Raw genomic sequence first — 21,919 nt, forward strand, 5'->3', positions numbered from 1 at the left:
GAAGCTACTACTACCCCTGGGACCTGAGGAGCAGAGAAGGACAGTGTTATCTGAATAAGAGCCCAGGCCACCCTGTGGGAGCTAGACCCTTGGAGAAAGAACCACTCAACCATGCTGGAATCACAGCACAGTTGCCTGGTAGGAATTGGACCACAAAGAATGGGGCTTCCAGACAGGAACTGAAACCACAGAAGAGACATAGCCACTGCTTGGCATGCTCCCAAAGCAGAGAGGAGAGAAAAATCTTGGATTCTCCCCCACCCAAACTTCCATGTCCTACTCCCAGTTACTCCCATTGGCTGAACCTAACCAGAAGGCAAAGGGAGCCTGAGAATGCAGACTAGGCCCTGGAGATTCAAAGCAGGGGAGTACAGGGAATGGATCTAAGAGAAAACAGGCAAATAAACAGGCTATACACGAATTGGAAAAGGAAATACAAATAACCAATAAACACAGGAAAATAAGTTCAACTGCATTAGTAATCAGAAAAATGCAACTTTAACCCACCCATAACTTTAACCCACCAAAAATGTTAATATGCCAAGTGTTGAAGATGTTCAGCAGCAGGAATGCAAACCTGGAAGTGCAAACTGGAAAGCATACAGGCAGTGTCTAATAATGTTGATGCTGAACATACCCTGTGTTCCAGGAATGCCACTTCTAAGAATGCACTCTCAGGAAAACCTAGCCATGTGCACCAGGAGACATGTACAACAATGTTCACAGAAGCATCGCTAAGTGCAGCAAATTACCCAGCTGGAACTTACTCCAATGTCCACCAGCAAGAGAATGGATAAAGTATGTTTTATTCTTATAATGGAATATTGCATAAAATGAATAAATTATAGCTACACACATCAATACAGATGAATATCACAGGCATAATCTTTTTTATTTATTTTGAGGAGGGGCAAACAGGGGGAGGGGGAGGAGGAAGAGAAGAGAGAGAATCTCAAGCAGGCTCCACTTGATCTCACAAACCATGAGATCACGACCTTAGCCAAAATCAAGACTTGGTTGCCTAAATGACTGAGGCACCCAGGTGCCCCTATCAGAGGCATAATTTTGAGCAAAAAAGATAAGTGCCCAAAAAAACCTTGAACTGAATCTACTTACATAAAATCCTAAAACATGCACAGTTATATAGTCTGTTTAAGGCATGAACTATATATAAGGAAGCTGTAAAGAAAGGAATGAGAAACGACTCCAAAGAGGTGTTACCTCTGTCTGAGAATAAGGTGGACATGATCAGTAGGAAGCCCACAATCCTAGCTACTCTTTTTCAGGTATGATGCATTTTATAATTAAAAACTTCACTTTGGAGACACCAAAAGCTCATGTTCCCACTTCCTAATTGTAACTAAGAAGAAAATAATATGAATACTCTCATATATTCATGCAAGTTCTATAGTTAGATTTCCATCTTGGTATCCTCATTTATGGCTATTGACCTTGGCCTAGTTATCAATCTTGTCTATGTTGTCTCAGTTTCCACATTCGTAAAATAAGGATAATAATAGTTCCTTCATAGAATGACTATCAAATAAAAGAGCACATTGGAAACTGTCAGCACGATGGCCTGGCACCCAGTGGGTGGCAGATGTCTGTGATTTTGCTCACATCATTCCCTCAGCAATGGAGTATCCTCCCACCACCTCTATCTACTGAATTTTACTCATCGAAGGACATTCAGCTTGGTGCCTGAAGACCCTCACCCACCCACCACAGTTGATTTCTCCCTTTTTTAAATGCCCAGACCTCCTGTTGCCTGCACTAGGCATTTGCCATATATTTATTTATTTATTCATCCAGCAAATTAGGAGATATTTACCAGGTATTTATTTATTCATTCATCCTTTATGAGGCACTTACCATATATTTGTTCAGGCATTCATCCAGCAAATCGTGGGCCAGGTGCCAGGAACAGAGATGTGTCTAAACAGACAGAGTCACCGCCGTCAGGGGTCCTGCAGCCTAGAAAGGGAGACAGACATTCAGCAAGTGAGCAAGTGCATAATTGTTTAATCCAGCTATGCTAAGTGCTATCAAGACAAAGTGTGGGATGTACTCTGAACCAATCACAGAGGAAGTTGACCTAGACTGCAGAGTCAAGAAAGATTTCTTTGAACAAGTGACATTCAAGGTAAGACTTGAAGGATACACTGCTTTCTATTGTCACCACAGACAATAAATAGTTATTTAAGACATATAACCTAGGTGGAGTATCAGTACACATGTAACTGCAGAGCTTAATTTATAACATGTAACTGTAAAACTTAATTTATAAATTAGGTACAATAAGAGATTAATAATAGTAACTAATAAAAAACAATTATAACAATATACTGCAATAAAGTATGTGAATGTGGTTTCTCTTCTTTCTCTCTTTCTTCAAAATATTGTACTATACTCATCGTCCTATTGATAATGTGAGATTGTAAAATGCCTACATATGAGATGAAATGAGCCAAATGATGTAGTGATGTAGATTTAGGTTACTATTGACCTCCTGACCACACATCAGAAAAAGCATCATCCGCACTGTGGTTGACTGAGGGTAACTGAAACCACAGAAAGCAAAACCACAGATAAGGGGGGATTACTCAAACAGCAAGAGGCACTACGTGTTAAATATGAAGTGAACAGAATGCATATTATCCAGATGTTTGGAATCCCCAAGGGTTAGGGTCCTTCTTAGAAACGTTTTATATAAAATGTGAGATTTGAGCACGGCCTTAACTGGAAGGGTAGAACTAAACCAAGGGAGAAGGAAAAGAAGCATTCTACATTGGAGAAAATATGGATATATGGGCAGAGATAGGAAAAGGCAAGACAGATTCAGACAGGTTGACTGAACCAAGGAATGACATAGGAAGGTAAATAAACATAAAGGGTCAGATCATAGAGGGGCTTGCTTTATCCTAGATGAGTTTTCCTTTTGTATCACAGGCTTCTTTGAGACTCTCAGGAAAGCCCTGGACCTCTTCTGCTCTTTCTCAAAAAAAAATTTTTTTTAAGTGCATTCATAAAACTGTATATAATTTCAGGCATTCACAATCCTCCTGAACTCCCACTTAGCACTGAAAGGATGTGAGCAGAAGAAAGGTCATATGTTCCAAACAGTGTTTAAGATTCCTTTGCCTAAGAGGAGAATTGTTGGCAGGGAGGTCAACTGAGAAACTACTGCAACATAATGCAAGCAAGAGCTCATATGGCCCTATGCTAAGGTGTGGCTCTAGGAATTCATTTAGTAAGTAAACTATTTTTTTTTTTTTTTTTGAGAGCTTACACTGGATCGGGTCTGTGCTCAGTGTAGGAAGGTAATAATGAGAAGATAAGAGCACAACTGTCAAGTAGCTCCAAGTTGGGCAGGATCAGAAAGGCAAGCAACCACAAATGCAGACGGAATCAGGGCAGTAGCAGATAGTCTTACTCAGAACTTTCCATTGCCCAGTTCTAGAGAATCAAGTCAAAGTCTTTGACATATTCAAGGCACTTCACGAAACTTCCACAAGTTACTTCTCTGCTGTCATTTTTCACTTAGGCCTCTGCCACAACTACTTTTAACACACACACACACACACACACACACACACACACACACACATGCGCGCGCGCACCCAGAAGGGCAGTCATACTGGACTGCTGTCCTCTGCCCCTGCTTTGCAATTTTCCTGCCATTCTGTTACTATTTTTCTCCAACCAGCTATGCATGGTCAAATTCCTACCCACTACCCAAGACCCAGGTTAAGGTGCTGTCTTCCTTGAAGCTTTGTCCAGTCTCCCCATTCATTCTGCCCTAAGTTAACTGTGTGTGCCTCAGTCTCCCCTAGTACTCAGTAAGCTTGAGCCCGCAGGGATGTTGTCTCTTTATCTTATCCTGGGAGGAGCCCCTCCCCATAATAGCAAGTGCTTAATATATTTACTGAACTGAAGGCCCCAAGTCTGGGGAGAGACCAGAGTCAAGGTTAGGAGTCATCAGCAAAGCCTTGGCAGTTAGAATCAGGAGAGGCAACCTAGATGGTCTTCTCCTCCTGGAAGCATTCACTCTCAGAGGACAGGAATGAAGGTGTTTCTGGGTACACACCATGTGCTTTTATGGGGTTTAAGAATATAGGACATTCACATCCAGGCAACTTAGGTCAGCCTATTTATAATGATTGCAGTTCCCACAGGGAGAGGATAAATATTATTCTCACATTGCTGGTTTGGGGTGCACACTTCCCATTTCCACTGGATTATTATTATTAATTTTTAAGAGAAGAGCTTACTTGCAAAGGTCAGATGGTTATAAGGCCTAAATCGTTGAAAGTATTGATTGTAGGTTCACTCAAATAGCTCTTGCTTTTTCATTCTTTAACAATTGCGGGTGAAACTGCAGAGTGCGATTACCTTGCCTTTGTTTGCACTATCCGAAAACACAAGACGCAACTAAGGACACCTGAATTCCTTGGCTTGATAGCAGCAGCAACACTACGGGTGCAGACTTCCGCCTTTGGGGTATGAGAGGATGTGGGTGCCTCTCCAGCCTAGCCCGCAGTCAAGAGGTCCTCCCAGACAGGTGCGCTAGGCAGAGAACAAAGTCCTAAACGAACCCAACCCACACACCAGGAAGTTGCCAAGTCCCGGCAACTGCCGCGTCTCCTCAACTTTACTGAAGAAGAGTGGGGGCCAGGACCCCCAAGCCTGGTAGTCGGAGCGACACTCTGCAGTCTAGCTCCGCGCTCACTTCCCGTCTCCCGGCGGGTCGGTCCTCTAGAAGGTGCGCGTAACTTCATCTTCCCGCCAAAGAGTCCACTCACTTGCCCCGCCCCACCCCGCCTGATTGGCCGAGGGCGGAGGGGGCGGGGCCGGGATTCCCCGGAGGCTCTAGGCAAAAGCGCCGGCCCGGCCCGCTGGGCGCAGCGGGAGGGGTGGGTCCCGCGTGCGCCCGAGGACCCGGTTGGACTGCTGGGGCCAGCTCAGGATGAGGACGCGCTGGGCGACCCTTCGCCGCGCGGCGGGGCTACTCTTGCTACTTCTCAGGTGCTGCGGACTGGCGGAGCCCTCAGGCCGCGCAGGTAACCGCGGGCGGCCAGGTCGGCAGCGACTAGGGCCCTCGAAGTTGTCAGGTCTGCCGACTTTCCTCGGTTGGGGTTAGGGCGGCGCCCCGGGTCTCGTCACCTCTGCTTTCCTCGGGGGTCTGGAGCCGAACATGTGAGCCGAAGGGGAATTCTGGGGTAGGAGGAGCTCCCTGGCCCTCGGGCGCCTGGAGGATGGAGGGGTGGCGGCGGGGGGGGAGGGGGGCAGGGCCTTTCTGGTGCTGAGAGAGAACAGTCCACCTTAGGGAAGGCGCATGACCTTTTCTGTGCCGGTCCTCCGCCCCTTCCTCGTCCTGAAGCCTCCAAAATCTTGCCTCCTTAGAGTAAAGGGCTCTTCAGCAACCCCCACACCCCATCCAGCGGGTCTCGCCCCTCCTTCGCCTCCTGGTCACCTTGGCCACTCAGTGTCTAGAGGAACTTTCTACCCATAGCGCCCAGAATGATTAATGATGCCCCAACTTAGCTGCACGTCCGCCAACGTGCACGTCCAAAAGGAAGTCAGGTTAAGCCATGTCTTCTAAAGTGACAATGATCGGGGCGCCTGGGTGGCGCAGTCGGTTAAGCGTCCGACTTCAGCCAGGTCACGATCTCGCGGTCCGTGAGTTCGAGCCCCGCGTCAGGCTCTGGGCTGATGGCTCGGAGCCTGGAGCCTGTTTCCGATTCTGTGTCTCCCTCTCTCTCTGCCCCTCCCCCGTTCATGCTCTGTCTCTCTCTGTCCCAAAAATAAATAAACGTTGAAAAAAAAAATTAAAGTGACAATGATCATAACTTCTTTATGATGCCCTCCCCTAAAGCCTTGAGCGGCGATCTTTTCCCCTAACTGCCTTATCAGCTCCAAAACACCCCTGCGAGGCTGATGGTCCCACGTTGAAGCGCAGGTGGCTTGTCCAGAGACCTTCCTGCCTCTAACTGCGGAAGCGGGACCAGGAATAGACTCCCTTCGCTGATGCTCTGGGTAGTGCCAGCCTCACCATGCCCCCTGGCAGCAATCGGAGTTTGCTTTTACTTTCTTTTTGCCTTGGCAAAAGATGCCCCCGAGGACTTTCTTAGTCGGGCTGCATAGCCAGTGGTCAGTGGGCCGTCACCACCTACCACTTCTGTTCACTTTTCCTGTATGAGGAAGTAAAAGATGGGTAAGAACTTTTTTGAAAACCGTAGGCTGCTTGTGGTTCTTATTTTCCTGTAAGAGCTAAACTAAGTTACTGCCAGATTTAGACTTTTTACAGAGCGTGATGTGAAGAAGCTTCCCAGAGTGTGAGTGACATCACCCTATCTACAACAAGGACCTTTTAGTGAATGCTGATCTGATTCACACTTCTCCATTCTCCTTTGACCCTCCCTGTTGGAAACTGCCAAAAGTCCTCTACTGGCTGTGAGAATTCTATTCCACCTGCCCACAATCCAGGTAGAAATATTTCACTGCCACAACTAACCACAGTCAAAACACCCTGACCTTTCTGTCACCGAAGACTTGGTTTCCATCTACTTCTGCTTTAGTCTTATCTGTTTTTGTCTCCCCCACAGAACTCAAGATTTCCTTAATTTTTGCAATCTCTGCAATCCCTGGCCTTTCTCATCACCCCAAAGCAAAGAGCATCAGCTTAACGCCATTCTTCCTGCACTAGGTCCTGACAGGTATTTGATTTCCTGAATCCTTCTTCACCCTTAGTAGCTGCTCTGGTCTGTTTCCTACACCCTCAGACCAGACTTGTGGTCCCATTAAGGGAAGCACTGGAATTTTGAAACCCTAGCCATTTGAGTAATTTGTTTGGCAGTGTGTCAGCTTCACGATGCTGGTAATGGCATGCACTCTGTCACATGTATGCCGTTAGGTTTGTGCAGGAGGCCTGTGTTGCTCAGGTGCTGAAACACCTAATTTCAAAACCTAGTAGTTGCTCTGTACCCTTGGGGAAATCCCAATTGCTTGGTTTACTTTTTGGCCTCCTGGGAGAGCTAATAGCTTGAAGTAAACCAATCCTTCTAGGACTCCTGAGGTTCTCACCAGCCCATAACACCCAATCTGAATGCCATGACTTCCTGACTCCTAGTAGATTGTCATGGACCCAAGGTCACTTCAGGACCTGTTTTTGAACTGACAAACCCAAACTTCTGATTCTTTCCTACTCCACATGTATGATCTGTGTACATGGTGGTGACTCCATGAAATTCTTAACACTGTGGGCTCTAGAAGTTCCCCTGAAACTAAAAATACTGCAATCTTCATCCTTCTTGCCTCTCTCTCCGTCTCCATTTGTCTGTGATTATAAAATGTTGATGTCCAACTTCTCTTTGGAATGTGCAGACCTCTTTTGTTTAGGTAAGACAAGAATTACCTAATGATTAGGCAATAGGAGATAGTTTTCCTTTGATGAATGTGGAATACTAAAAACTCGTTTTCAATATATGATAATACTACTTAGCCATTTCCTCTCAGATACCACTAGAATATTTCTATGAAATGGAGCATATAAAAATGCTACTAGGGATGATGAGGCTTATTTTCATCAACCTCTGCCTTTTAGACTTGCCCAAATATTGTATGTGGAAGTAAACATTAAAATTCCATTTAGGATATATTATAAGATAACGTAAATAAGATGCAACATAAGGTTGTCAATAAAGAATCTTTTATAAGTTGCTGTGTAATTACCTTTTCAAAGTGTAATATATTTCTGAAATATTTTATTTACCCTTATTTAACACATTTTATAAATAAGGAATTATTTTCACACTTCCTCAGTCCTTCCCACCCTTCAGCTCTCTCTACCATCCTGATAGGGTCACAAGACTGAGGCAGACTGAACTGCTTCTGCGAAGGGTAAGGAATGATATGGGGAAACATCATAAAAAGACGACTCTCCCTACCTTATATATTATGTATGAATGCTTACACATACATTATGTATGAAGGCTAATGGCAAGTTTCCTTAAATCATATCAATAATTAATGTATGTGCTAAGGGAACACTATGGATGTCAAACATTGATTGTAAATAGTTAAAAGACAGATTTAAAATGAGGCAAGTATTTATGATCATAGATGTTACAATTAGGTAAGAAGCTTGGCAACTCCTCTTTTACATAGCTTTTCCATGCCATTCCATACCTCTCCTGTAGTCTTTCAGAGTTCCTACAAACTTCTTCAGTCTATGGGTGTCCCAGAAGTAAAACATACAGTAAATGGGAAAGGGTAATTTTTTTTTTCACTTCCAAAGAGTATTTATAAAGCATCACTGTTACCTAAGTGCACATACCTGATGCTAATGGGATTAGGATGACCTAAAATGCTACTAGCATTAGCATGACATAATAAAGTTGTGGACATCTGTTTAAGAACAATACACAATGAACTTGGCAAAGACCAGTAAAACCTGAAAGGCTAGGAAAACTTGTGGAAGCATAGGATATTAGTACTGAAAGTGGCTAAGGTATCTTAAACTTCTCTGCTTTCATCTACATTTGGAGATACGAAGACCCTGGGGAGATTAAGTGACTTCCCCAACATCTCTACCAGCTAACTGGTAGTGGAGGTAGGTCTTCAACCTAGCACCCCTAACTCGTATTCCACTGCTTGTGCCACTATACTAAAAGCTATAGCTAATCTATTGGATTCTGCAAAGGCAACTTGAAAGAACTTTGAAACACTGCAAAGATAGCAAAACTCCTGCTGGCCCAGCTCATCTATCTGGGATCAAAGGGCACAAGAGCAGAGTGCCCACGAAAGAAGGCAGTGAGACCACAGGGCAACAGAGGGAAATGTTCCAGCAAGGGAGGTGGCAGCCTATTCTCCTGTAGAAGCAGACTTCTTTTTTTTCTCCAGTAACTCCTGATACTTTGGAATATGAGATTTATCTTGGAGAAGTGAGAGAATAGTTTGGGAAAAAAGTACCTCATGGGTCTGTGTCGGTATTGAATATGTAGGAGAAGCACACTGGAGAAATTGTGAGCGATAATCTTCTAAGACAGTATGTTTTCCTCTTTTTGTTAACTATCCTCCCAAATGGTGTCCATAAAGCAGAGAATGGCAGAGAAATGTCCAAGAAGGAAGGGTGAGGGATGGAAGTTGCTATGACCAAGACACCTAGCTGCAGCCTTACGTAATATTTTAAAATACAGAGTTGAAAGCAGAAGTAACTTAAAGTTTTACAGGATTTTGTAGTTGTTCCTATTCTTGTTGCTGCTGCTGCTATTTAAAGCAAAAAATTCTGTTCGAAGTTCAAGCTGAGATTTGACTTAATGGTATAGTTATTATTTATATGGTGAAATTTCCCCTCAAGTCCTTCGTATAAGAATTTTTAACTCTGAAAGCCTGTGAATTATTATCAGAAAAGGTATGTAGCGTTAGTAAAATCAATGGTTGTGAAGCTGGCATCAAAATGAAAGTGCCTTTTGGGAACTAAAAATTTACAGGTCCTTCTGCTGAACCCTTTGGTTCACTGACAATGACTGTTTAACTGTCTTTCAGCTTTCCTCTCAGCAACATGAACTTTTGTGCTATAACTTCAAAAAATTTTTCTTTCTAAAGCACTGGCCAAATTGTTCAACTGTAAGTTGTTGTAACAGATGTGAATCCTGTTCCACAAGCTCAGGTGTGCAAGAAACCATGCATTACTTTATTTTCATAGAATCAGATTAAATTTTATTCTGAGCTCCCATTCCACCAAGTTAGCAGAACTTCAGTTTTTGTCATTACTCAGGTCTTCCCCAACTTATGCAAAAGTGGCAGGGAAGCGTTCAGGGAGGTCCCTTCGTTCGCCTTCAGCTTATGCTCATCACTTTGGAGTTTCCCACTGTCCAAACCTCCTGACTGTTGAATTCTGAATCCCAGGTGATTTCTGGAGCTCAGGCTCAGCCTCAGCCTCTGTAGGTGATCCACACAGTCAGCACTCTCCCGACCCCTCTCCACGGCTTCTCATCACGTTCCTGTGGGTGCTAAGGTAGAGCTGATCACAGTCCCTCCTACCCTCAGAATCCAGATCTTCATTTCCTCTCATCCGTTTACCCCACTATTCTACTTCTGCCCCCTCAGAAGTCTCTCCATCTCCTCTGAGACACGTTCATGCCATGTAATAATTTACCCTGCCATAGTAGCTAATATAAGCAAGACAGAACTGTGGTCCTGAATAGGTTCAGGATACTTTTCATTGATCGTAGACCACCTCTCTAAGGAAGATGAAAACGAAGGAGTTTCTTCATCTCATTAAATAAGGGGGGGGCAGATATTTCACGGAACAACAATAAAAATATACATACCATTCTAAGTGCTTTACCTGTATAACCTCATTTTAACCTAATATCTACCATATGGAAGTACTATTTTACAAAGGAGGAAACTGAGGCATAGTGGTTAGATAACTTGCCCTGATCACATGGGTAATAAGTAGCAGAGGCAGACTATGAACCTAGGCAGACTGGCTTATGCTCTTAATCCACACTATACTGCCTCTCTGACTACCACTGTCCTCTGACCTTGTGTAAGTGCATTGCAGTATATAGATGTTGGAGGGTGGGAGTAATCCCGGAGTGCTCAGACTCCCCTCAGCAAGCAGGGGCCAAGGCACACTAACCACACAGTTCAAAATCCTGAAATGTCTTCTTTAACTGTCTGTCTTGACTCAGGCAATGATCCATTCACCGTTGTCAATGAAAACATGGGCAAGTGCATCAAGCCACTAAATGACTGGATAATAGCAACGGACTGTGATGGAAGTAGGGACATGTTATGGAAGTGGGTGTCCCAGCATCGCCTCTTTCATTTGCAATCCCAGAAGTGCCTGGGGCTAGATATTACTAAACCTACAGACTCCTTGAGAATGTTCAGCTGTGACTCCAGTGCCATGCTGTGGTGGAAATGTGAGCACTACTCTTTGTACGGAGCTGCCCAGTACAGATTGGCTCTGAAGAATGGACATGCTATAGCAAGTACAAATTCATCTGACGTCTGGAAGAAAGGAGGCACAGAGGAAAACCTCTGTGACCAGCCTTACCATGGTGAGTATTGGAGAGGGACTTTAGTCATTTGCTGTTGGGTTTGGTAAATGTGACATTGAACCTGCACAACTGATCACAAATAAAGTCATGCGTTGGTAAGGGCAGTGAGCTAGCATTCAGTTTCAGGCACAGTGCAGTAACATTGGGCTACCCATGTGAGGTTGGTGCTGTTTTTCCTATTTTACAGAAGAGGTTAGGTACCTCGTCAGAGGTCACACAGTCACTCTGTAGTAAACCTAGGATCTGAAATCTCTCTGATGCTTGAGTATATGTATTTCCTATGATTACATTCTGAACTCCAGAGGGAAAGAAATGGTAGAGTAACAGGAAATTCTTCATACAGGATAAAATTCAAATGACCTAGTAAAATCAAACTTTTTATAAGTTAAAAAAGAAGAAAGAAAAAGAAAAGAAAAGAAAGAAAAAAGAAAATGTATTTCTCCTTGGCAGACTTTTATGTAATGGAAAAACTTAAAGACCTCGTGTGAGTGAGTTTATTTCTATTTTTGGCATGGCGGTCACACTTTAATGTTTGTGTTTATGATTCAGCATTTTAAGAGTGGACTTTTTCTCAATTGCTTTCAAAAATAAATACAGTTCACCCTTGAACAATGTGGGGGTTAAGAGCACTGACCCCCGTGCAATTGAAAATTTGACTCACCCAAACTTAACTACTAATAACCTATTGTTGACTGGAAGCCTACCAACAACATAAACAGTTAACACGTATTTTGTATATGTATTACATAATGTATTCTTACAATAAAGTAAGCTAGAGGAAAGAAAATGCTATTAAGAAAATAATAAAGAGGGGTGCTTCGGTGGCTCAGTCAGTTAAGCATCTGACTCTTGATTTTGGCTCAGGTCATCATCTCACAGTTGGTGACATCCAGCCCCAAGTCGGAGCCTGCTTCGGATTCTCTCTCTCCTTCACTCTCAGCCCCTTCCCCACTCATGCTCTCTCTTTTTCTCTCTCTCAAAATAAGTAAATAAACTAAAAAAAAGAAAAGAAAATCATAAGGAATAGAAATACATTTACAGTACTGTACCATATTTATCAGAAAAAAATCCACATATAAGCGGACCTGTGCAGTTCAAACCCATGTTATTGGAAGGTCAACTGTATATGAATATTGCCTATGAACATAGCTGATCATGAACTTTGTTCTGTATCTAGAAACTGGATTATAACAACTTTCCAAGTCAGAAGGAGTAGATTTATTTTTTTTAAACCTCTAAATGTAATTTGGTATCACCCAAGCAAATCTTTTTCATCATCTTGTTCTGAATTACATCAAATGTTTATATATAAATATATATTTAATTATCTTATCTAAGGCTTAACCCTTATCTCACCTTTGCTCTTCTTTGTAAATTTATACAGCTTCATAGGGATTTTTCATTTCTCTTAAATCTCACTTAAGCTAAATTTGGCTTTCTGTCCTTCCCATAACACACACAAATTTTTCTCCTGTGGTAACCTATTTCTATTTCCTACTGAAGATGCATCTGCTTCTGAGATGTCAGGTTCTGCTATTAACGGGAAAATATTGGAGAATTAGATATGGGGTTTTCCTTTTTTTAATCCTCGATCCTTGAGTCATTGAACAAGTCTGTTTTTGCTAGCCAGCTTCCTCCTAACATTAAAAAGCAATTGCTAGGGGCGCCTGGGTGGCTCAGTTGGTTAAGTGTCCGACTTTGGCTTAGGTTATGATCTCGTGGTTCATGAGTTCGAGCCCCGCGTCGGGCTCTGTGCTGACAGCTCGGAGCCTGGAGCCTGCTTCGGATTCTGTGTCTCCCTCTCTCTCTGACCCTCCCCCCATTCATGCTCTGTCTCTCTCTGTCTCAAAAGTAAATAAACGTTAAAAAAAAAAAAAAAGCAATTGCTATTTGGATACCACTTAATGGCAAGTTTAAATTTTGTACTTTGAAAGCGTTTCTCCAGTTTGGCAACTAAGAGAAAACATGGAATGACACAAAATGCCTTTTGAACTGGATTTGACTTGTTTCATCGAATTTGTTCAAAGATCAGACAGTATTATTTTCTCGGCAGGGCTCTTTCTGTCTCCTGCTCCTGATTCTTTTGAGGGATGTAGTTGTAATCGTAAATTCCTTAAGTACCCCAAGACCTTAATTTCAGTCTAACTGATTTTCTTTGTAATCCTATGGGGTTTATTTTATGCATTTGTAATATTCTTCTGAGAAGGGCACCTGTGCATTTCATATAGCTGCCAAAGTTATCAGGAGCACAAAAAAAGTTTAAGAACCCACTTGGGGTACCAACCCAGAAAGAACTAAGCAGTGCCCACAGGCACAAAGTGTTTCTTGACCTTACCAAATACAATATTTGGAACACTGGATTTTCAAATAAGAACTTTAGAGATTTCTGAGAAAAGGCTCTCATAGTTCTGACTCATCAGCACACACCTCAAGTTTTAATCTGGACAGAAGCCAGGGTCAAACCTACCTCCTCTTTTCTATTCCTTTCCAGATGATTGGTACCATCCAAGTCGTGTGTGTCAGGAATCTACAAGTCACCCTGGAATTGTCCTGCTTTCCTCTCTTACTAAATTAATCACATATTAAGTCCTGGCAGTTTTACTCTTTTAAATTTATGTAGTCCCTTCCTGCTCTTAGATTAGAGACTACTGTCTTAAGTTAAGGGCTTTCTCTGGCACTACTCTGTCAGACTCTGCATATTGGTCTCTGCCCTGCCTTTTGTCTAGCTAGCTGTCTAGAGATAAGAAAGATAAGACTTAAGAGTCCCAATAGAGTGAAGTCCAAGGTTACCCAAACTTGTTACAGCAAAGCAGTGCTCAACACCATAATTGAATTCCCCAAATATAGCTTTTTTATTTCTCCCTTGTATTTGCAATATAAATGTTTTTACTTATAATATGAGAAAAATTATTTGTCATTGTTTCCTGGGTTGCCTTCCTCCAACCCCCATCCCGTGTGAGTCATGTTCATCTCAGAGAAAACTTTAGTTGTATAAACTTTATGAATGAATTGCCTTTGATCAGCCTCCAGATAAACGTGTATATCATTAAGATATCTTGAGCTCACTAGCAGCCTTCAAATTTTGAATATTTGGTGAATCCAGAGGAAATTGAATTTAGTGGAGAACTGTCTGAATTTTGAACAACTCTTGCGAGCCTGCCAACCTCTTTAACCATTGAAGCTATTTTGCCTCATGTTGCAGAAGAAATTAATGTTAGTTTTCCATGTAAGTGATTCAACTCACCAATTTGTACCTATTTCAGAATAAGCTGTTGTTTTGAGAGTGCGATCATCATAAATTCACACATTCAGAGAAGATTCTTCTCAGGAAAAGGCTATCTCTCTAGGGAAACCCATAGGATTTAAGAGGTCCAGCAGCAGTGAAAAATGTGTGAGAATAAACCTCTTTGTGAACATTTAGCGTAAGTTAGCTGCTACTGATGTGGTGGTTGCTATATCCTTATCATTCTTCAAACGATATTGTGAATAGGAGAGTTTTTTAATTGAAACCCAGCTTTAAGCTATGAAACAGAACTTGAAACCTGAGAAGGCAGCCGTTAAAGTCACAAGTTGTGCTTAACATGTCAAGGACTCTAATGAGAGAGCCAGTTCCCATCCTTGTCACTTACAGTTTAGTGAATGTTTTATTTAACTACATTGCAAAAAATGGAGATTTCACAAAAAAAGTGTAATACATGCCCTATAGATCTCATAGGTTTATGGTAAAAAGCAAGTAAAAGAAATGTATGTGAAAGCACTCTGTATTACAGAAACACAAGACTTTTTAAAAAGGAAGAAACTGAGGGTTCTACAAGTAATAGTTGCTGTGTTCAGGGACTCCTTTTAAGTACTATAATGTTGGAAGAGAAATTGTCATGAACTATTGGGAGCTTTGGTATCATTAAAAATAGAACACAGGTAATCAGCAAATTTATTATAAAATGTAAGGCCAAATTACTCTTTAACAGAAATATCCTGTCCAAAATCATTTATATGTCAGAGGAAAATAAAACCAGTGTCCCTTAAAAGATTGTAAATAAAAGCGTCTGGATTATTCTTACTTTTTGCTGTACTACTGCTTAATATATTCTAAACTGTTTTTTTTTTTTTAAATATAGAATTTAACCATTTTATTACAAGCATATTTATAATTGCATGTTACATAAAAATCACCTAAAATGAAAATTAACATGGCAATTTTTTTTTATATATATATGAAATTTATTGACAAATTGGTTTCCATACAACACCCAGTGCTCATCCCAAAAGGTGCCCTCCTCAATACCCATCACCCACCCTCCCCTCCCTCCCACCCCCATCAACCCTCAGTTTGTTCTCAGTTTTTAACAGTCTCTTATGCTTTGGCTCTCTCCCACTCTAACCTCTTTTTTTTTTTTTTTTCCTTCCCCTCCCCCATGGGTTCCTGTTAAGTTTCTCAGGATCAATCAAGTCTCATACTTCAGTTAACTGAATATTTGAGAATGATAAAGGACGTGGAATCAAATACTATCTTAAGTACACTTTTAAGCAAATCTGTGAGACATTTTGATGGACCCTAATAGCCTGGTAAAGGGTGATAAGATCTGACTATTATGCTTTACCTAATAGCCACTATTTGATCTGATAATGACCTTGGTTTTAAACAAATTAAGGGTATGGAAAAAGGTGACCAAAATAATTACATAGCTAGCTGTTCTATAAAAGCCCCTTTCCAAGAGAACTGTTATCCACATAAATATTGAGCACTTTCTTTAGTATTTCCAGGCATATTTGTGGTTGGAATAATTTTTTAGTTTTTATCCATGCACCAGGGCAAATTATTAAAATGAAACTCAACAGATGAACATAGGGGAAGGGAAGGAAAAATAAGATAAAAACAGAGAAGGAGGCAAACCATAAGAGACTCTTAAATACAGAAAACAAAGTGAGGGTTGCTGTAGGGGAGATGGGTGAGGGGCATTAAGGAGGGCACTTTTTAGGATGAGCACTGAGTGTCATATGTAAGGGATGAATCACTGGGTTCTACTCCTGAAGCCAAGACTCCTCTGTATGACAACTAGCTTGAATTTAAATAAAACAAAATGAAAACCTGGTACTAATACCTCTCTGGCCACCAGCCAGTCCCATGACTTCCCAGATGAAGCTGGTTCTTCTTTTATAACATGAATTACCATGTCCCGCTCTTCTCCAAGAACCATCTCAGAGATCCAGCTGTTCTTTCTCCCACTTCCTCAAAACCCACAGCCTCAGTTCTACCACCAGTCTGTGAGCAATGGGGCTATGCGTCCATCTGCCTAACTACACCTGGTTCCAAAGTCCACACCCACCCTCAGTGACTCCAAGGTATTTTTCTGGCCCCACTCTTACTAAATAAAATAATTTAAAATGTAAATTTAGTCTCAGGCAGAGATCCCCTTCTGGTGAAGTAGTCTTCCACCCATGGTAATCAGTTGATCCCTGCAGGATCAAGCCAGGATCATTTAGCTCTTTATCACACCATAATAAATGATGCTTTACATGGATTATCTCATTGAATCCTCTTGAATAAACCTATTAGCTAGATACTATTATTCCTAGTTTGCAGATACAGAAACTTAGGCTAATAGAAATTAGAGAGCTTGCTACAGCCGCACAGTCAGTCAGTGGGGGAGCCAGCATTCAAGTACAGATCTGACCAGTCAGCTTCCATGCTCTGAATTTCCACACTGTGCAACCTACTTAGATACTGTATTCTCTTTTTTTATTATTTGTTTTTTTAAGTTTATTTATTTTGAGAGAGAGAGAGAACACAAACAGGGGAGAGGCAGAGAGAGAGGGAGAGAGAGAATACCAAGCAACCTCCGTGTTCAGCACAGAGCCCGATGCCAGGCTTGAGCTCAGTCTCACAACTGCGAGATCACGACCTGAGCCAATATCAAGAGTCGAATGCTTAATTCACTGAGCTACCCAGGCACCCTGATAGTGTATTCTCTTAAGCTCAAACAACAATCTTTCTTTCACAGAAAATTTAGGAATTAGTTAAATGAAGGTGATTGTCCAGTTTTTAACTTTCCTTTCCTTCCTCCCCACACCACAGAGATATATACCAGAGATGGGAACTCCTATGGAAGACCTTGTGAATTTCCATTCTTAGTTAATGGGACCTGGCATCATGAGTGCATTCGTGATGAAAATCATGGTGGGCCATGGTGTGCAACCACCTTAAATTATGAGTATGATCAAAAGTGGGGCATCTGCTTAATACCAGGTATGTATGGGCTAACAGGCTTTATATAGAGAGAGACAATGGATACCATTTCTGTGAAGCAAAAGGGACAAAGAAGAGTCCAAGATGACTCACAAATGACTGCAACAAATATTATCCTAGAGAAAAAATATATATTTGAGGGAAGAGGGAAATAATGTGTAGCTATGAGCTTGCTTTTAGGAGTAGGCCAAGAATAGAACCAAGACAGGATGGTATCATGGAAGACAAAGAAGGAGGGAGTGTCTGCAGCATAGATACCTCAGGAATAGGAAGTGGAAAAAGCATGAGCAGTTAGGAAATTGCTGCTGACCTTCATTAGAGCAGTTTCAAAAGACCATTGGTCATAGGAGCTAAGTTATAGTGGACAGGCATGAATAAGAGAGAAAGCTTCTTAAGGTTTATGAAATAGAAAAAGAGCAAAGATGGTGGTTTGTGGGGTAGATAGGTTAAAGAAACACTCTTAGGATGATAGACACTTAAGTATATTTATGGCCTGAAGTAGAGAGTAGGGGACAAAAGAGACCCATATCCCTGGCCCTCTCAAAATTGGTGACACTGTTCCTTCTGCTATTTGTGTGTGTTGAGCAGAGCATTTTTTCTAATTGCTTCTTACTAGAAGCAAACTATTCAGGACATGCTAAAGAGTTTACTATTCTTTAGAAAGAGAGAGAGACCAAAGTAGCAGTTGATTCATTATCTGGCATATAACTGAGACATATTTTATCACCAGTCAGGTGAGAGGTACAGGTGATCACAATACCTGACATGTGATAAGTGCCCCAGAAATATTTTTAAGTGGTCAGTAGTTTGGAAGAATGTATAACAAAGAGAAAGGAAAAATCTCTAGACCTAGGTAATAATAGTTAATGCTTTTAGGGCCTTACCAAGTGTCAGATAACATTCTAAGCACTCAAACTATATCAACTCATTCAATCTTCACACAACCTTATAAGGTAGGCACCACTATTTATCCCCATTTCACAGATGACCAAAGTGAGGCACAGGGGAATTACAGCACTTGCCTAGGGTCACATAACAAATACATTTCAGAACTAGGATTCAAATCTAGGAAACCCAGTTCTGAATTCCTTGACCCAAATAACTATACTATATCATGCCTCATTCAGTAGCCAGTCTACTGGTATTAGTAATGCTGATTCCTCTTTAAGGAAGCTGAGCTTCAAAATGAAGGGTTCTAAGCAACTAGAAGAGGTTATACTGAGAAAATGGTTCTGCAGCAGAATCACTTGGAAAGTTTGTTAGAACAAAGATTTCTGGAGCCCATCTTCGGAAATTATAATTTGGTAGCTTTGGAGTGGGGCCCAAGAATTCACAGTTCAATGAGTTCCCAGAGGATACTGGTCTGAGGACCACACTTTGAGAATTACTATTCCAGGTAGAGGCATAGGCTTTTCAACACCCAGAACCTACTAAAAGATAAACGCTGATGTTTGCTTCAACTATAACTGATATGAGGCAGAGTTTGGTCAACTAGGCACTGATTTCATTTAAACCTCATTATAGTCTGGATCAGAAATTTTAGGTGTGAAAGGGAGCGTAGAGGTTATCCAGTGCAATCCCTCAATTCTCAGGTGAGGGGCGGCAGACCCAGATTGATGACATGGTCTGTCAGGATCAGACCACATTCATATGGAGTCTGGTGGAGATTCCAGGATTCCTGACACTCATTCCCCACATACTTATTCCACTCCACCTTGCTTCCTTGACTGTTATGAGTATCAGTGTCTGTAGCTTCCTTTGGGTGGTGGGGTGAGAATGGGAGGTATTAATGCATTCATATACCTCTCAGAGTTCTTTTTAGGGACGAAGTAAGACTGTGAGTTTCTCAAAGCTGAGGATTCCTAAACCATGTAGATTATATTTTATAGCAGACATACTGCCATCCCCCGGAAGCTTCCGGATTTAAGGCATAGGGCTCCAGTGGTAATAAGGAGACTTGAGGCGATGTACTTGCAAATCTACCTATTTTGTTTTCACCAAATGTCACAACCACCTATATTGCTATTTAGGCCATTCAAAAGTGACTGAAGAAGCCGCGTATGCTGTTCAAAAGATCAACAAGAGTAGATTTAGAGACCAGTGCTCTGATCACAGCTCTGCCACAAGCACCTCTAGATCTTTGTTCCCATCTGTGAAATGAGAGCATTAGACAAGATGACCTAGGAGGGCCCTTCCAGCTTGAAAGGCCATGAGTCTAACATGTGATATGTGACTGATGATGGGAGGCTCTTTGCAAAACCCCCAGAGTGGAGCCTGGGACACATGTGATATAGCCTATATTAGGTTTCCTCTTCTAGACAGTATATGGGAGTCTCTAAGTATGTTTTTGAACCAGCTGTATCAAGATCTATATATCTCATATAAGAAATAATTTGAAGGGTCTTTGTCTGGAATTGTAACTGCTTTTAGATATTTGGGTTTTTTTTAACATTTATTTTGAGAGCGAGAGAGACAGAGAGAGAGAAAGCAGGGGGAGGGGCAGAGAGAGGAGAGGAAATCCCATGCAGGCTCCATGCTGTCAGCACAGAGCCCAACTCGGGGCTTAATCTCGCAAATCATGAGATCGTGACCTAAGCCGAAATCAAGAATTGGATGCTTCACTGACTGAGCCACCCAGGTGCACCTAAGTATTTGTTGAAGAAAATAATATGCACATTATACAACGAACATGTACGTCTGTATACGTATGCACACACGTGTACATATACATATGTAATATTGATTGTATAATATTAATTATATGTCATATATTAAATCCTCTGTTAATATATTAAGGAAAAATTCAGACTGAGTTTTTCAAATAAGGTAGTCACTTGGGTTCTACATTATGGGCATTTAAGCAACATGTCTGCACACACACATACACACAGGAGTTTCACTGCAAACTGTGGCAAACCCCTCTGCCGTCTGCCGCTATCTGCAAGTGAACTTGTTTTTCATCAGCTCAGGAGTTTAACAATGTGAACACAGTTGAAGACTCCTACGTTTAGGCAGAGGGCAGGCAGGGGCTAAAATATGGCATTGTAATTGGTAGGGGATAATGGGAGAGTAGAGGATAGGAGAGTGGAAGCTTTCATCAGCCACGGTCATTTGGTTCCTATGACTTCAAAATTTCTTTGTGTAACCAAAGAATCAAAACATGGTCATTTGAACAATAAACTTCAATTTTAGTGTATCCTAAGAAGACGGAAATTGAATTGCAGTATTGGTAAACATTCTTAGTAATATAAAACATTACGCCCTTACTTCATGATGGCTAACATATCTTTTTATCAACAGAAAATGGCTGTGAAGATAATTGGGAAAAGAATGAGCAGATTGGAAGTTGCTACCAATTTAATACTCAGGCATCTCTTTCTTGGAAGGAAGCTTATGTTTCATGTCAGAATCAAGGAGCTAACTTACTGAGCATCAGTGATGCTGATGAATTAACTTATCTTAAAGGTAGGTTTGCATGTGGTAGACCAAATTGCTGGGATTGTAAAGATGCCATCTGTCTACCTCTATTTTCATACCTGGGTATGTTGATTTGTGTATATATCTTTCTGTCTTTTCTTGGGATCTAAACATCAACACTGAAGCCCTCAAGCAAAAAGGTATTAATAGAATCACATTCTATCCATTGAAACTGCATTTCATGTTGGAGACCGAAAAGAAGTTATTGCTCAGAAAATGGAGTGAGGTAGCAAGATTAAACTGCTACCCTAAGCCTAAGAGAAAAGGTTTTGTAAAAGGTGAACATTAAACAGTTTGAACATTGAAAAGTGGAGAACTCAAGGAAGGTAACGAACATGGCTGAGTCACACTAGATGGCCTCAGTGAAACGTTCTTGTGGTTGGGTAGAGGAGTGCCATACTCAAAGGCAAGGAGAGAATTAAGAAATCTGCAAATGGTTTAATGAATGGACACATAGAGTGGATAGGATTTTGTTTCATTTTGTTTGTGGGGTGATGGTGGTAATTTAAACATTTTTAATTGTGAAAACTTGTACATACAAAAATAGAATATAACCTAAAAGAGACCTGTATAACCACCGCCCTGACTTTACACACTCGTTGTACACTAACATTTGTCATATTGCATTACATGGATTGATTCCGTCCCTCTTTCCTTGCTTCCCTCCCTTTAAAGAAATAAAATGTTAATAGAGTTGAAAACCCATGACCACGTCTCAAAATAACCATTCTTTGAGTGCTTTTATAACATATATATGTATAAATACGGCATATGTTTTCATTATATAGATCTATAATACACAGATATGAAAACATAGATTAAAACAGATATAAAAACATATCTAGGTTTTTAAATGATACAAATACTTATTTACCCATATGTAAGTTTATACGTTGTCAACTGCTGCTGTTACCTTGTATGAATAAACCACAATTTATCCATCCCCCTATTGAGAAACAGGTTGTTTTCAGCTTTTCCTATTACAAATACCACTGTAAGGAACATCCTCATATGTGTCTCATGGGGTAGACATGTATGAGATTTTTACTTGAGTAGGAATTGCTTAGTCATGGGGTGTACATCTCTTCACCTGTAATCAAAATTCCAAATTACTTTCCAAAGT

General features: G+C 41.3%; 1 protein-coding gene across 3 annotated transcripts in view; it reads left to right on the top strand.

Moving 5' to 3' along the window:
• The first annotated feature begins 4,896 nt into the window (after positions 1–4,896).
• The window catches only part of LY75 (lymphocyte antigen 75), a 137,995-nt gene continuing 120,972 nt past the window's right edge, over positions 4,897–21,919 (top strand). For 2 of the 3 annotated variants that reach the window (XM_047085054.1, XM_047085052.1), the window contains exons 1-4: positions 4,900–5,060; positions 10,701–11,072; positions 17,149–17,319; positions 20,620–20,784. In XM_047085054.1, the coding sequence (XP_046941010.1) occupies positions 4,967–5,060; positions 10,701–11,072; positions 17,149–17,319; positions 20,620–20,784 (802 nt within the window). In that variant the 5' untranslated portion in view covers positions 4,900–4,966. Of the gene's footprint in view, positions 5,061–10,700; positions 11,073–17,148; positions 17,320–20,619; positions 20,785–21,919 lie in introns of all 3 variants that reach the window. The other variant, XM_047085053.1, reaches the window with a different exon arrangement.

Source organism: Lynx rufus, unplaced genomic scaffold (assembly GCF_022079265.1).
Source record: "Lynx rufus isolate CCGP_SWC_20201006 ecotype Redwood Valley unplaced genomic scaffold, mLynRuf1.p SCAF_2, whole genome shotgun sequence".
In the NCBI taxonomy this organism is placed as follows: domain Eukaryota; kingdom Metazoa; phylum Chordata; class Mammalia; order Carnivora; family Felidae; genus Lynx; species Lynx rufus.